Source organism: Nanorana parkeri, unplaced genomic scaffold, assembly GCF_000935625.1.
Source record: "Nanorana parkeri isolate BGI_ZX_2015 unplaced genomic scaffold, ASM93562v1 scaffold352, whole genome shotgun sequence".
Lineage (NCBI taxonomy): Eukaryota > Metazoa > Chordata > Amphibia > Anura > Dicroglossidae > Nanorana > Nanorana parkeri.
This window is the reverse complement of record NW_017306620.1, coordinates 1,297,231-1,309,179: the sequence shown is the minus strand read 5'-3', so window position 1 is coordinate 1,309,179 and position 11,949 is coordinate 1,297,231. Positions and strand designations below refer to the sequence as shown.

The window sequence follows — 11,949 nt, the reverse complement described above, 5'->3', positions numbered from 1 at the left end:
TTTCCAAATGATGAATGTCATTAGTTCCCCTTTCCACAAGAACAGTACCGTCAGTTCAATACTCACATGAGCAGCATTATCAGCAAAACATTCCAGCAACATATCTGCTCTGTTCTCCGTTGGCTCCGTTTCAGAAATGGGTATCAATAACTATCAAACTTTGGTGTCATTGGCTAGTATTAGTTAGTCACATTCAACTGGATTTGCTGTATAATGTTAATGACATTTCACAATTCATCCAAGCAGGGCTGTAACTACAGATCACGGGGCCCCAGAGCAAAAATGTGATGGGGCCCCACTGATAACCTCTCTCTGAGCTGTGAGTAACGATACTAAGATCCCAAAGACTTCTTTTGTTCATCTGAAGTCGTCTCTACACTGTAGACGTTACAGGGGAATAGAGTTGTCTACTGCAACCACTGCAACCCTTAACCTCTTAAAGGTTAAGGGTTGCAGTGGTAAAAACGGCCGGCCAGGAGCTATCTAGATCTGAGCGGGCGTCTTTAGCGCCCCCTCGCTATAGAGCCGGCGGATCGCTTGTATGAGGTCCCGTGATGTGCATCCCCGGCTCCCCCCTCACGCTGACACGCTGGTCCCGGGCTCCGCTGTGCCCGTTGCGAGCCCGGGACCAGCATATGACCTCTGTCACAGGGGATCAGAGGGAGCTCGGTACACGAGCTCCCTCCGGTCCCCTCTCCGCTGTCAGAATGCGGAACTGATGTATATTACATCACTTCCGCATTCTTGTGTCACTCTCCAGCTTCAGATGCTGGAGAGAAGCTGATGAAGCAGATCTCTGCTTCATCAGCTTCTTCATGGGGGTCCTAGGTGACATTAGGGGTCTTGGAGACCTCTGATGTCTCCATAAAGAGGACCTGTCACATATTTTGCTATCAAGTGGTTAATGATACAGTACTCTGTTACTTTCACATGTTCTATGTTTATTTGCTTCAACAACCTAACTGGGGCCCCTTATAACCCTTGGCCCCATAGCAGCTGCCTGGTCTGCTATGGCTATAGGTACGCCACTGCATCCAAGTAACTTTAGTTCAAAAGAGTTCTGGGAACAGACCTCCACATTTTTACCGTATCCCAATCACATTAGTGTCATGAGTTGTGTCAAAGCAGATGTGAATGTTTAAGAACAAGACTGGAGGTGTGGAAACATCTTCTAATTTATATAATCACCACTTTGCCATGGCTTCTGGGAAAAGTGTTAGAGTGATTTGCTGTGAAATTGCCAGAGTAAATATGTAAAAATGGCAGGCATTTTTCTGCTGGAACAGGCCAGCACTGGTTCTGTAATGCGTATTTCCCTTGGCCGTAAATATGGGGGGAAATAAGGGGATCCAACCAGGGTGGGATTTACTCTACCTGCTGCTATCCCCGAGGCGAGGTTGCTCAATGTACCCCCTCCCTGTCAAACCCAATGGATGGGGGTTAAGTATTTAAAAAAAAATTCTTTATGTTTTTTACTTTTGTATCACTTTTTTATTTATTCTTTTTACTTTTTACATTTTTTATTTATCTTATTATGTTTTACTTTTTTATATATTTTTTTAATCTTACTTTAGGATAAAACATCGGGGGGGCAGACCTGCAGGCTGCATACAAGTGATCTTGGTGATATCGAAGAGATCACTTGTACAAAATGAGTCCGCTCTACATTTAGCTCTGCTTGCCCAAAGCAGAGCTAAATGTAGAAAAAACTACCCGCCCGGCACCCGGAACTGCATGTGCAGTGCATTGTGAGTGACATCACGTTCTGGCTCCTGGCAGCTCTACAGGGAGTGCTGGGGAGCTGTACAAGCAATGCACATATGGATGGAGCTTCATCACAGCACAGCAACCCACACTGGACCCCTCAGAATTTTTTTGGGAGTGTGTATGTGTGTGTGAGAATGTCTCTAAGATTGTGTCTGTGGTTGTGTGTGTCTGTCAGTGTTTTACCACGCAATCACACCTACTGTTCATTCTGGTGCGGGTAGTGCAGGAGGTGCGTTGCATTGCAATTCATTTGAAAGGCACCCCAAACACATCTCCCGCCCACAGTTTGATCGCTTGTATCGGAACATGCAGTAGCGCAATGCCGTGCGTTCCATTGCGGTGCGTCTTAGGTCGCGACTTAATGACCAAGGACAAATGTGGGTCCTGAGGTTATACAGGTTGAGAAGCACTGGTCTAGAGCAGTGGTTCTCAACTCGTGGGTCGCGACCCAAAAGTGGGTCGCGACACCCTCTGCAGTGGGTCGCGGCGTCATGTCTGAATAGACCGGCCTGAGACTGAATAGAGAGGGGGAATTTGTGGTTCAGCCTGTGGAACCTCATGTCAAACTGTCCCCTCTCTCCCGGCCTCCCCCAGGCTCTCCGATAAAGTGGTATGGCCCGGGGAGAGAGGGGACTATTTCCTCACTTTCGGCCGGCGCATTAATATCAGGAGCTGCGGCGCCCGACAATTAAGTTAAAGTCCGTGTTCAAAATGTTCATATATATATATTGCTGAATACTGCACAAGTTGTTTTGTGTAATAAATTTAAATGTTTCAGAAATGAAATCATTTTTGGGTCACGCCTTAATGACCAAGGAAACATGTGGGTCCCGAGGTTACACAGGTTGAGAAGCACTGGTCTAGAGGGTGAATCAGGGTGGCCAGTAGTGTTGGCGCATAAAATGATGCTGGTATGGAGACATAAGATCAAATGCTCTAACCTAGGAGTAGGCAACCTCAGCACCCCAGCTGTGCTAAAACTACAAATCCCATCATGCTTCTGCCTGTATGAGTCTTACAATGCCTCATGGGACTTGTAGTTCCAAAACAGCTGGATTGCCAAGGCTGCCTATCCCTGCTCTAATCCATAGCAACCGAATTGGTCGCAAACCGAATCAAACTGTGATCAGACCGCGATACTAGAGAAAGTCACGACCATGTGTCAGAGCAGGGAAGATGGCTGCGGTTGTGTTCGTCACCCGATACGGAGTTTGGGAACGGAAGCAAAATGTTGCCGAACTTCCTGTTCGCGAACAGAATTGTTCGCAAACAGAAGCGTTCATGAACCGAGGTACTACTGTATAGACAGTGGGGAGTGCGGTGATGTGCACAACAGACATGTGCACCGGCAAAAAAATTGTTTCTTTAGGCTTTGATTCGGATTTTGCGCTATTTCGTTTTTCAGGATTCGGGTCGGAAAGTCAATTAGTTTTGGAATTCGGACGAAATTCGTTAGAGGCACTCTGGATGAAATTTCGTTTAGTTTCGTTCGTTGCAGCAAAGTGACATTTAAGAGAAAAAAAAATGTTTCCCCCTCAAATGGCACAAACAAAATTTTGTACAGACTACCGCTAACGAATTTCCGAATTTCCAAAATTTCGTCCGAATTTCGATTCGGAACGAAATGAATCGCACATGTCTAGTGCACAATACAGTCATTGTTGGGGGTCAGACTCACCAGGGTTTCTATTAGGGATGCACCGATACCGGTATTTTGGTACCGAGTACGAGTACCGATAATTCTTTTTCGGTACTCGCCGATACCAATTACCGAATAACGGAAGTCCCATTCAGGAAGCCAGGTGGCGTGTAATGACTCGCCACCTGGCTTCCTGATTAGCAGGGAAGCCGGGCAGCATGTAAAGAGTCGCCACCCGGCTTCCCGATTAACAAGAAATTCCCCTCTTACCTTAGTATGTGCAGCCTGTCATCCCCTGGGGCCTCTCCAGCAAGAACGCGGCCTTCGTCCGGTACCCAGCCGGAGCCGTCTAGCCGGCCAATCAGGAAGCCGGGCGCCGTGTAATGACGCGACGCCCTGCTTTCTGATTGGCCGGGAGGCCGGCTCCATGCTCTCTTGTCATGAGATGACGAGGGAGCATGTAGCCAGCTTCACGGCCAATCAGAAAGCAGGGCGTCGCGCCCGGCTTCCTGATTGGACGGCTCGGGCTGGGTACCGGACGAAGGCCGCATTCTCGCTGGAGAGGCCCCGGGGGAAGACAGGCTGCACATACTAAGGTAAGGTAACCTTACCTCACGAGGCAAGCTTCCGGTTAATCATGAAACCGGGCAGCGTGTAATGACTCGCTGCCCGGCTTCCTGATACCGGAAGTACTCGTGCTAGGCATCGGAGCATTTGGGCGAGTACTTGCCCAAATACTCGGAATCGGCACCGATATCGATACTAGTATCGGTATCGGGGCATCCCTAGTTTCTATCCAATGCACACTGCACCTGAGATGTCCTTTAAATGAAAAACACATTCACTGTTAGAATTTCCATCCAATTTTTCGGCACTGCAGTGATTTGACCCCATTAACTATTAGAAAACCGAACTTACATTAGGAAAACTATTTTATTCTAACAAAATGTTACGTCAGTCCTCTGGGAAAGAGATTAAAAGGAGAACTCCGGTCAGAATAAAACTTAAAGTGACATTAAACCCTCAGATTTTTTTAACATAAACCAATACTGTAATGTGTGCCTTACTGTAATCCATGGTTGTTTCCCTTCTCTTTGCTGCTCTTCCTTTTAAATCTGTATCTCTTCTCATGCTTGGGGAGAACTTCCCTTTGCAGCAGACTGCCTTGTCTCTGAAATGGATACATGGTGTCTGTGTATAGGTTCACAACCTGAGCCAGCACTACAGGAAGAGGCAATCAGCTGCAAAGGGAAGTTCTCCCCCTAGGAGAGATCTGCTTCATCAGCTTCTCACCGGCATCTGTAACCGGAGAGTGACACTGAATGCAGGAAGTGATATAGTAATAGACATCACTTCCTGCATTCGGGCACCAGAGAGGAGATCAAAGGGAGATTGTGTACTGACCTCCCCTGAGAGCGTCGCCGTGCTGGTCCCAGCCGCACCGGGCACAGACGCGTTCCCGCTCCTATAAGGCTCCCGTCTGGCCGTTCAGGAACGGCTATGGACGGGAGGTGGTTAAGGCATGAGGCCTTATGTGTAAAGGCGGCATGCTGCAGGCTAAGATTCCTATACTTTGCAGCACCTTCCACACATAGCACCCATCTTTTTAATCATTTACACTCCCAGGGCACTGTGTAAATGATCATTTTCCCGGAGTTTGGCTTTAAAGTGAACCTTTACCCCCTTTAACTAAGAATCACCTCAGCATGCAGCTCTGCATAGTGATATAAGACCACACATACGGGGACACTGGGGGCCCATTCACATTCTATGCATTCACGCTGTGCTGGATGGTTTTTTGCAAGACAAGGCAATTTGCCTTATGACGAGCGGGCACAGTTCAAACCACTGTGTTGTGGTTGTGTGCGCTTATAACAAGTACGGCACGCAGTACAACCGCATCGCACCGCAGTGTGCCCATAGTTTAATAAAATGTCACTTGTGGGCAACTGCTTGAGATTGTGTCTGCTCCATTTTTTATAAATTCCCCCTCATAGTGTGTGTCAGAAGCCCGTCTGGTCACCTTTTCTCATTTATTTGATATAATACACATGCCAGACCATGAAGAGGAACCTCTGAGGAAGAAAGAGGGACAGAGGGAAATGCTTCTAAAGGAGGGACTGTCCCTTCAAATGATAGTGTCCTATTGGGGAGATTAACCTCCACTTCCTGTCCCATATCCACAACAGGAAATGAGAGGAAATCCGTGGTTGTCACCAGAGGCGTGTCTGGTTCCTTAGCCAAGCGCCGAGTAGCTTTTCTGCAGGACTTCAGTTCGCTGCAGCAGCTTCACTGACTGCGTCGGCTGCACAGTGCTCAGCAAAATGGCGGAGGGTAATATTTTTGACTAATAAATACCATTTTCTAATGAATGTTTGGTGTGCTCGGCCACCAAAACATTAAATTGTAGGTTCCCACACTGAATTGATTTACTCCATCAGTAAATCAACTCTGTCACACTCGGCGCTCTGCATCCACATTCACTTCCGCTGCGAGTGCTAAGTTAGCAGTGCTGAGCGCTGACTTGCAGCACAGCGTTCAGTGGCGGTTTGCTAACTCAGCACTCGCAGCGGCTGAGCAAGTGAACACCCTCAGAACTAGTGTCCCCATTGGAAGATTTTCCCTCTATTCCTGTTTTGGTGACAACGGTCCCCAGGATAAATACAAAGGGGGTGAATCTCCATGGAGGGAGCACATTTAACAATGAAAACCTGACAGGGGACCTAATCCCTCTCCACTCTACCAGATCTAACAGATTGGGCTGTAAACTACAGTCAGAAGCGAGGGGCAGAGGATTTGGTTCTAAATAAAGGACAGTCCCTGCACATGAAGGACAGTTGGGAGCTCTCGCAGTAAATTAATATTCCAGCAGGAACGAGCCTGGGAATGACTCTGACAACGAGGCGATGTGTGACATGCGAAATGTCATGCCGCCCCCGGCACACATCGCCTCATCATCCCGGTCCCTGGCACCGAGCGTCACTGTCACCTTAACAACAGCCGGCGCTCTGCGGACCCCGGTCACATGACACGGCGCCGCCATTTTGTCTTCGGAGCGAAGTGTGAGGTAAAAGGAGAAGAGGGGAGAGGAGCCGGACAGGAAGAGAGAGAGAGCTGAGAAGGAGAGGAAGAGGTGACTGAGGCTCTCCTTCCGGACCGGCTCATCTGACAACGACTCGTCCTGGTATTCGGTGGCAGGGTGAGGGGAAGCCGGTGGCAGACGTGAGCTCCAGTGACAGCTCGTTCCCCTAGGCCCGGCGGAGGATCAGCACGGAAGATGTCAGGCCAGTCTATCACAGACCGGATCACGGCGGCTCAGCACAGTGTCACCGGATCGGCTGTGGCCAAAGCCGTGTGTAAATCTACGACCCATGAGGTGATGGGGCCCAAGAAGAAGCACCTGGACTGTAAGTCATACATAATGTTGTCTGTGGCAACTGACAAGCTGCTAGGCCCATCGGTTTCGGCGATCGGCCGAATACACGGCGGTGTCAGGGCGACCAATGAGAGGAGCCTGACCTCAGAGAGATCATACAGTGCATACACTGCTGGTGCTGCCGTCCAGTGCATACACTGCTGGTGCTGCCGTCCAGTGCTCGCTGCTGGTGCTGGCGTCCAGTGCTTGCGCTGCTGGTGCTGGCGTCCAGTGCTTGCGCTGCTGGTGCTGGCGCCCAGTGCTTGCGCTGCTGGTGCTGGCGCCCAGTGCTTGCGCTGCTGGTGCTGGCGTCCAGTGCTTGCGCTGCTGGTGCTGGAGATCAGCGGATGATTGGACAGTCTGTCACATGATATATTGTTGTATATAGAAAGCAGCGGCACTTTCCCATGCTCCAGGTTTCATACATGTTCCCCTTATGTCTTGGTGTCAGTTCATGTATGTGCAAAACAGAAAACATAACGCAGTATAGAGAAGAGTGCGACTACCTACAGATGCTCAATGAATAAATGGATAATAATACTAGATAAACAGAAAACATGGTCACCAGCACTCCAAGTTTTAGCACCATACGTGATCTTATGGGACTCACCATGTCATATGGGAAATCGCCATGCGTGGTGCTATGACCTGCAAGAATGAATAAAGGGATTTTGTTTTGAAGAAAACTTGGAGTGCTGGTGACCATTTTATTCTGTTTTACAAGTATTTAGTAGCGCCATCCGTGGCCAATCCAGCACCCCACACCCCCACATTATATGGGGCTTCACGGTCTGGAGTGTGGTGGGACTCCATTTGATAGTTCATGTATGTTGCCATGTATGTGTGCACACTCTTATCTGTCTTTACTATGACACATTTGTGTATATCTCGTGTCCTGTGTACTATATTGGTGTGTGGAACAGTAACCTGTTGTATCTGGACACAAATACCTGGTGATCCTGCCAGTCCCTCATCCACTTGTCCAAACTGACCACATGAAGCATGGGATCAGATCATCTGTAGTTCTATCCTTTTATGCTACATTCACATGGATGTCATGGGTCAATCACTGGTGAGAATCTCTAGGATGCAGCGGCAGCTTTCAGATTTGTGCCCTGTGAATATTAATGGCCAGTGCTGCGGTTGTTCATATGTACATACAAATGCCGCCACTGACTGATCCTGTACACAAGCAGTGTGAGTCCATGGAAGGCGATTCTGCAGAGTTTCTGGCCACAACAAATCGGCTGGTTTGTATGCCGACATAGGCCGTAGCGCAGAATAAAGCTGCGCCCGGAGGTGGCATTTAGCTTGCTCTGAACACGGCAAAGTAGCCGCCCCAGATGGCTCATGTGAATGTAGCTGTGCCGAAGTATGGCGTGCCTCTATCTCTGTGGTCAATTTCACAGACACATCATCCCCCTGTCCAGGCAGGGATAGGCTGACCTTGTGAAACACCCGGTAACGGGTGTGTGCAATGGTCGGGTCTTTTCTGCCCGTGCGTGCCCGCCAGCGCGAGCAGAAAAAAAATGCCGTCTGGAGACGGCAACCCGCCAATGCTGCAGTGCCGTCCGTCCGTTTTTTTACAACGGGCGGACGGCAAGAGGTTAAGCCAGAGCTTTGCTGTCATTCTACAATGTACATAGATGGGGAACGTGATTCCCTGCCGTGTGGGACGTCACTAAACCATGTTGCCCAGAAGGGGCACAATTCTGGAGTGCAACGGGCAAAGTACTCCCTCACTGTTTAACCTCACAATCCGCACATCCATTTACAGAACTGACACGTCCCTCTGCTTTATTGTTGGGAACATATGGAAGGCTTGGGCGGTCATGTGACCTCTTCCTTAAAGACTGAGAAAAGGTAATAAATTTTTTTTAATCTATAGATGCAGTTATGGAAAACATAATAATTGCTTAATAGTGGTGACCTTTAGGGCTGCAACCCAATTGATGTCAACTATTCTCATTATCGATTAGTTGGTTGGATCCTCTAGCTCTCTCCTCCATGCTTGGAGGAGGGCACAGCAAGCAGAGGGCGGGTACAAAAGGCAGCCTGCTATTGGCTATTGCAGCAGCCCACTACCCATTTACTTTCAACTGCCTGGCAGCTGTCATTTCCTGATGAAGCTATTCAAGCGCCATGTGCTGACAATACAGTTAATAATAATTAAAAAAAACATTTATAAAAGTTAGGACAAAAATCCTTTTTGGTTTCGGCCTGACAGATTCTGCTGCGGGAAGTGTGTTGCAGTGCCATTCATTTTAATGGCACCCCAAACGTGCCTCCCACCCATAGTGTGATTGCCCGCACTGGAACGAATGATTCCAGCATTGCTGTGCTTTCCAGTGCAGTGTGATTGCAAAAAATTGTGCATGCTGTTTTATTCTGAAGTAAACTTTGTTTGTAACACTCCGTTTGTGTATTTTCTTTTAAATTAAGCATGGTCTGGCTGCAATTGAGCCTGGGGTTTTTTCATGGTGCCACAAAATACATACAGCTACAGGTGTGAAGTATAAATATAAAACCTTCTTTATTTCTTATAACAAGCTAAAAACATATTAAGACACATAGAAAGGCCATATCAAATAGTCAAATCACAGTAGATATGTATATGGTTGCTCATCCCATATCTAATACCCCCATTAAAAAAATAGAGTATGTTATTCCGAGGTCCGATGCATTTCGCACCAAGTGGCTTCTTCAGGAACCTGTGAATTAACATGCGAAACACGTCGACCCTCAGAATAACCTGCCACATACCCTATTTTTTCTGATTCTTATATATAATTATTTTTATTTTTTTAATAATTGTATTTATATTAGACATTTTAATTAGTTTCATGGGTTTAAAATAATGTGAATTTTAAAACTCTAAGCCAATATAATAAAATAACTAAACTTTTATTTAAAATAATACACCAAAACATTTCTATTTTTAATTCTAGTTCATTTAAGTTTATTTTTAAAAAATCCTTTTTTTTAAAAAACTTTATTGCTGGAAGCAATAGCCTGCCTGTTATTGGATATTTCAAATTGCAATAGCAGACTGGCTATTGCACCCGCCCACTTCCTGCTACCAATCAGCAGAGGAGGGACCTAAAAGAGAAAGTTCTCCATCAGGTCTTCCTCTGCTGATTTACAGCAGGCAGTGGGTGGGTGCAATAGCCAGCCTGCTATTGCAATTCGAAATATCCAATAGCAGGCTGGGTATGGCTCCCAGCCTCTAGATGCCGAAAAGGAATGGGGCTGCAGCAGAGGCACGGTGGACCTGGCAGAGGTGGAAAGAGGGCATGGCAGAGACAGAAAGGGGGAGTGGCAGAGGCGGGCCAGAAGAGCAATGGGGTCGGGCAAGAGGAGACTCAAGGCGGCAGCTGAGGAACGGGCCAGGCAAGAGGAGACAGGAGGTGGCAGCAGATGAACGGGCAACACAGAAGCAACCTGGCAGTAGCGAAGGTATGAGGAGGGGGGCAGCGGGGGAAGAGTCTGCAGTCTCTTCGCCACGCTGGTGCCGGTTGCAGTGGTCTGTGTCCCCGCTGCCTCTGCCGACACAATTGGGGAGAGAATCGGGGATTAAAAAGCAGCCTGCACCAACGGGGAGGAGCGGAGAGGCAGCAACTAATCATAAAACAACTAATCGATGATGAGAATCGTTGCCAACGATTCTCATTAGCAATTTTAATCGATTTTAATTGATTAGTTGTTACAGCCCTAATGACTTCAATGCAATACATGTACCCACTCAGAAGCCTAACCAAAAATCTTCCATAGCTATCTGTACCGTCCTGTCCTTTCGCTAGGATGCTGTAGTCATTGGACACTCACAGCAGCATCACTGGAGCCAGCACACTTCCTCAGGAGCAAATGGCCTACAGGTAACATAGCATTGCCATTATTCCACATTTATAAAAGCTGCACAGTCTTTTATTACCTCCTTGACCACTTAGGCTGTTTTCTTTGAAAGGTGATCTTGGCCTATTAAATACATTGGTTCAGGAGCACAATGTCTCTGGAAAAAGATCTTGACATATTATTGACAACTATATATCTGTTCTAGACTACAAAAAACAGTACTACTACGGTAGTTATTTATCATAAAAATGGATTTAGTTTTAAGTACAAGTTTACTTTAATCAGATGAAAAGCCATTCCCCTCCCTCCCCTGACATATTGTCAGACACATTCACTGTCGGTGAATGAGGGGTCACCTATGTCTATGTGGTGCCCTCTATTCCCAGTGCAGGTATACATTTTTCTCAAAATGCCTATCCCAGTTATGTGCGTGCTATGTCACCATGAATTTGCTGCTATCAGTGCTTCCACCTAAACAGAAATGTTCTGCCCGTGCTTATCTCTAATGCAATGAGTTAGTTTGTATGTTAATCATAGTTTGCTATGTTAATATCCTGGTTCATTAGAAGCACAGTTCTCTTCTCTGACAAAAGTTTTCTTTTACAGCTCAAAATAGTATTAATAAAAGAAAACAATATTATGCAATTATTTTATCCTGTATGTACATTACTACACATTCCTGTGAGGCCATATTGCATTATCGAAGACTGCTTTACATTATGCTGTTATCAACTTTATTTATTAAAAACAAAAATCAGGTGAATATTCACTTTTTAAAGTTTAACTCCAGGTATACAGTATTCTGTCTAGTTACGTTGGTTCAGCTTGACCTGATCTAAGTATCCAAATGTCATCCCTGATCGGCTGCTGGGGGTCACATATAGCACTGAGTAGTCACTGAAGCAACTACAATGCTGGCAGAGATATTCCGGATCCTGTATGGTCCTGCGCTGAGTGACTATCCCTCTGCTGTGAAAATATGGGGTCGCTCACTCGGCACATCAGCCATTTGGAGGGCACCTAGTAATCTTATCAATGAGTACAAGGCATCCTCTGATTGTACATGACCCCCAGAAGCTGATCAGGTATGACATATGCATACTTACATCGGCTCAACTGACCCGATGTACGTATGCAAAATAATGCGTACCTGGAGTTCAGCTTTAAACACTTGTGTTATTTATTATGGCTATTGCAGTAAAGTCTAAACCAAAGCACAACTTTGGTATAGAAACAACATTGTAATTGCAGAACAGAGGATGTGTTTTGTAAATGT

General features: G+C 46.7%; 1 protein-coding gene across 1 annotated transcript in view; it reads left to right on the top strand.

The window, feature by feature from the left end:
* Positions 1 to 6,386: 6,386 nt before the first annotated feature.
* The window catches only part of LOC108788815 (phosphatidylinositol-binding clathrin assembly protein-like), a 65,467-nt gene continuing 59,904 nt past the window's right edge, over positions 6,387 to 11,949 (top strand). The window contains exon 1 of the mRNA XM_018558672.1: positions 6,387 to 6,813. Within this exon, the coding sequence (XP_018414174.1) occupies positions 6,684 to 6,813 (130 nt within the window). The 5' untranslated portion in view covers positions 6,387 to 6,683. The remainder of the gene's footprint in view (positions 6,814 to 11,949) is intronic.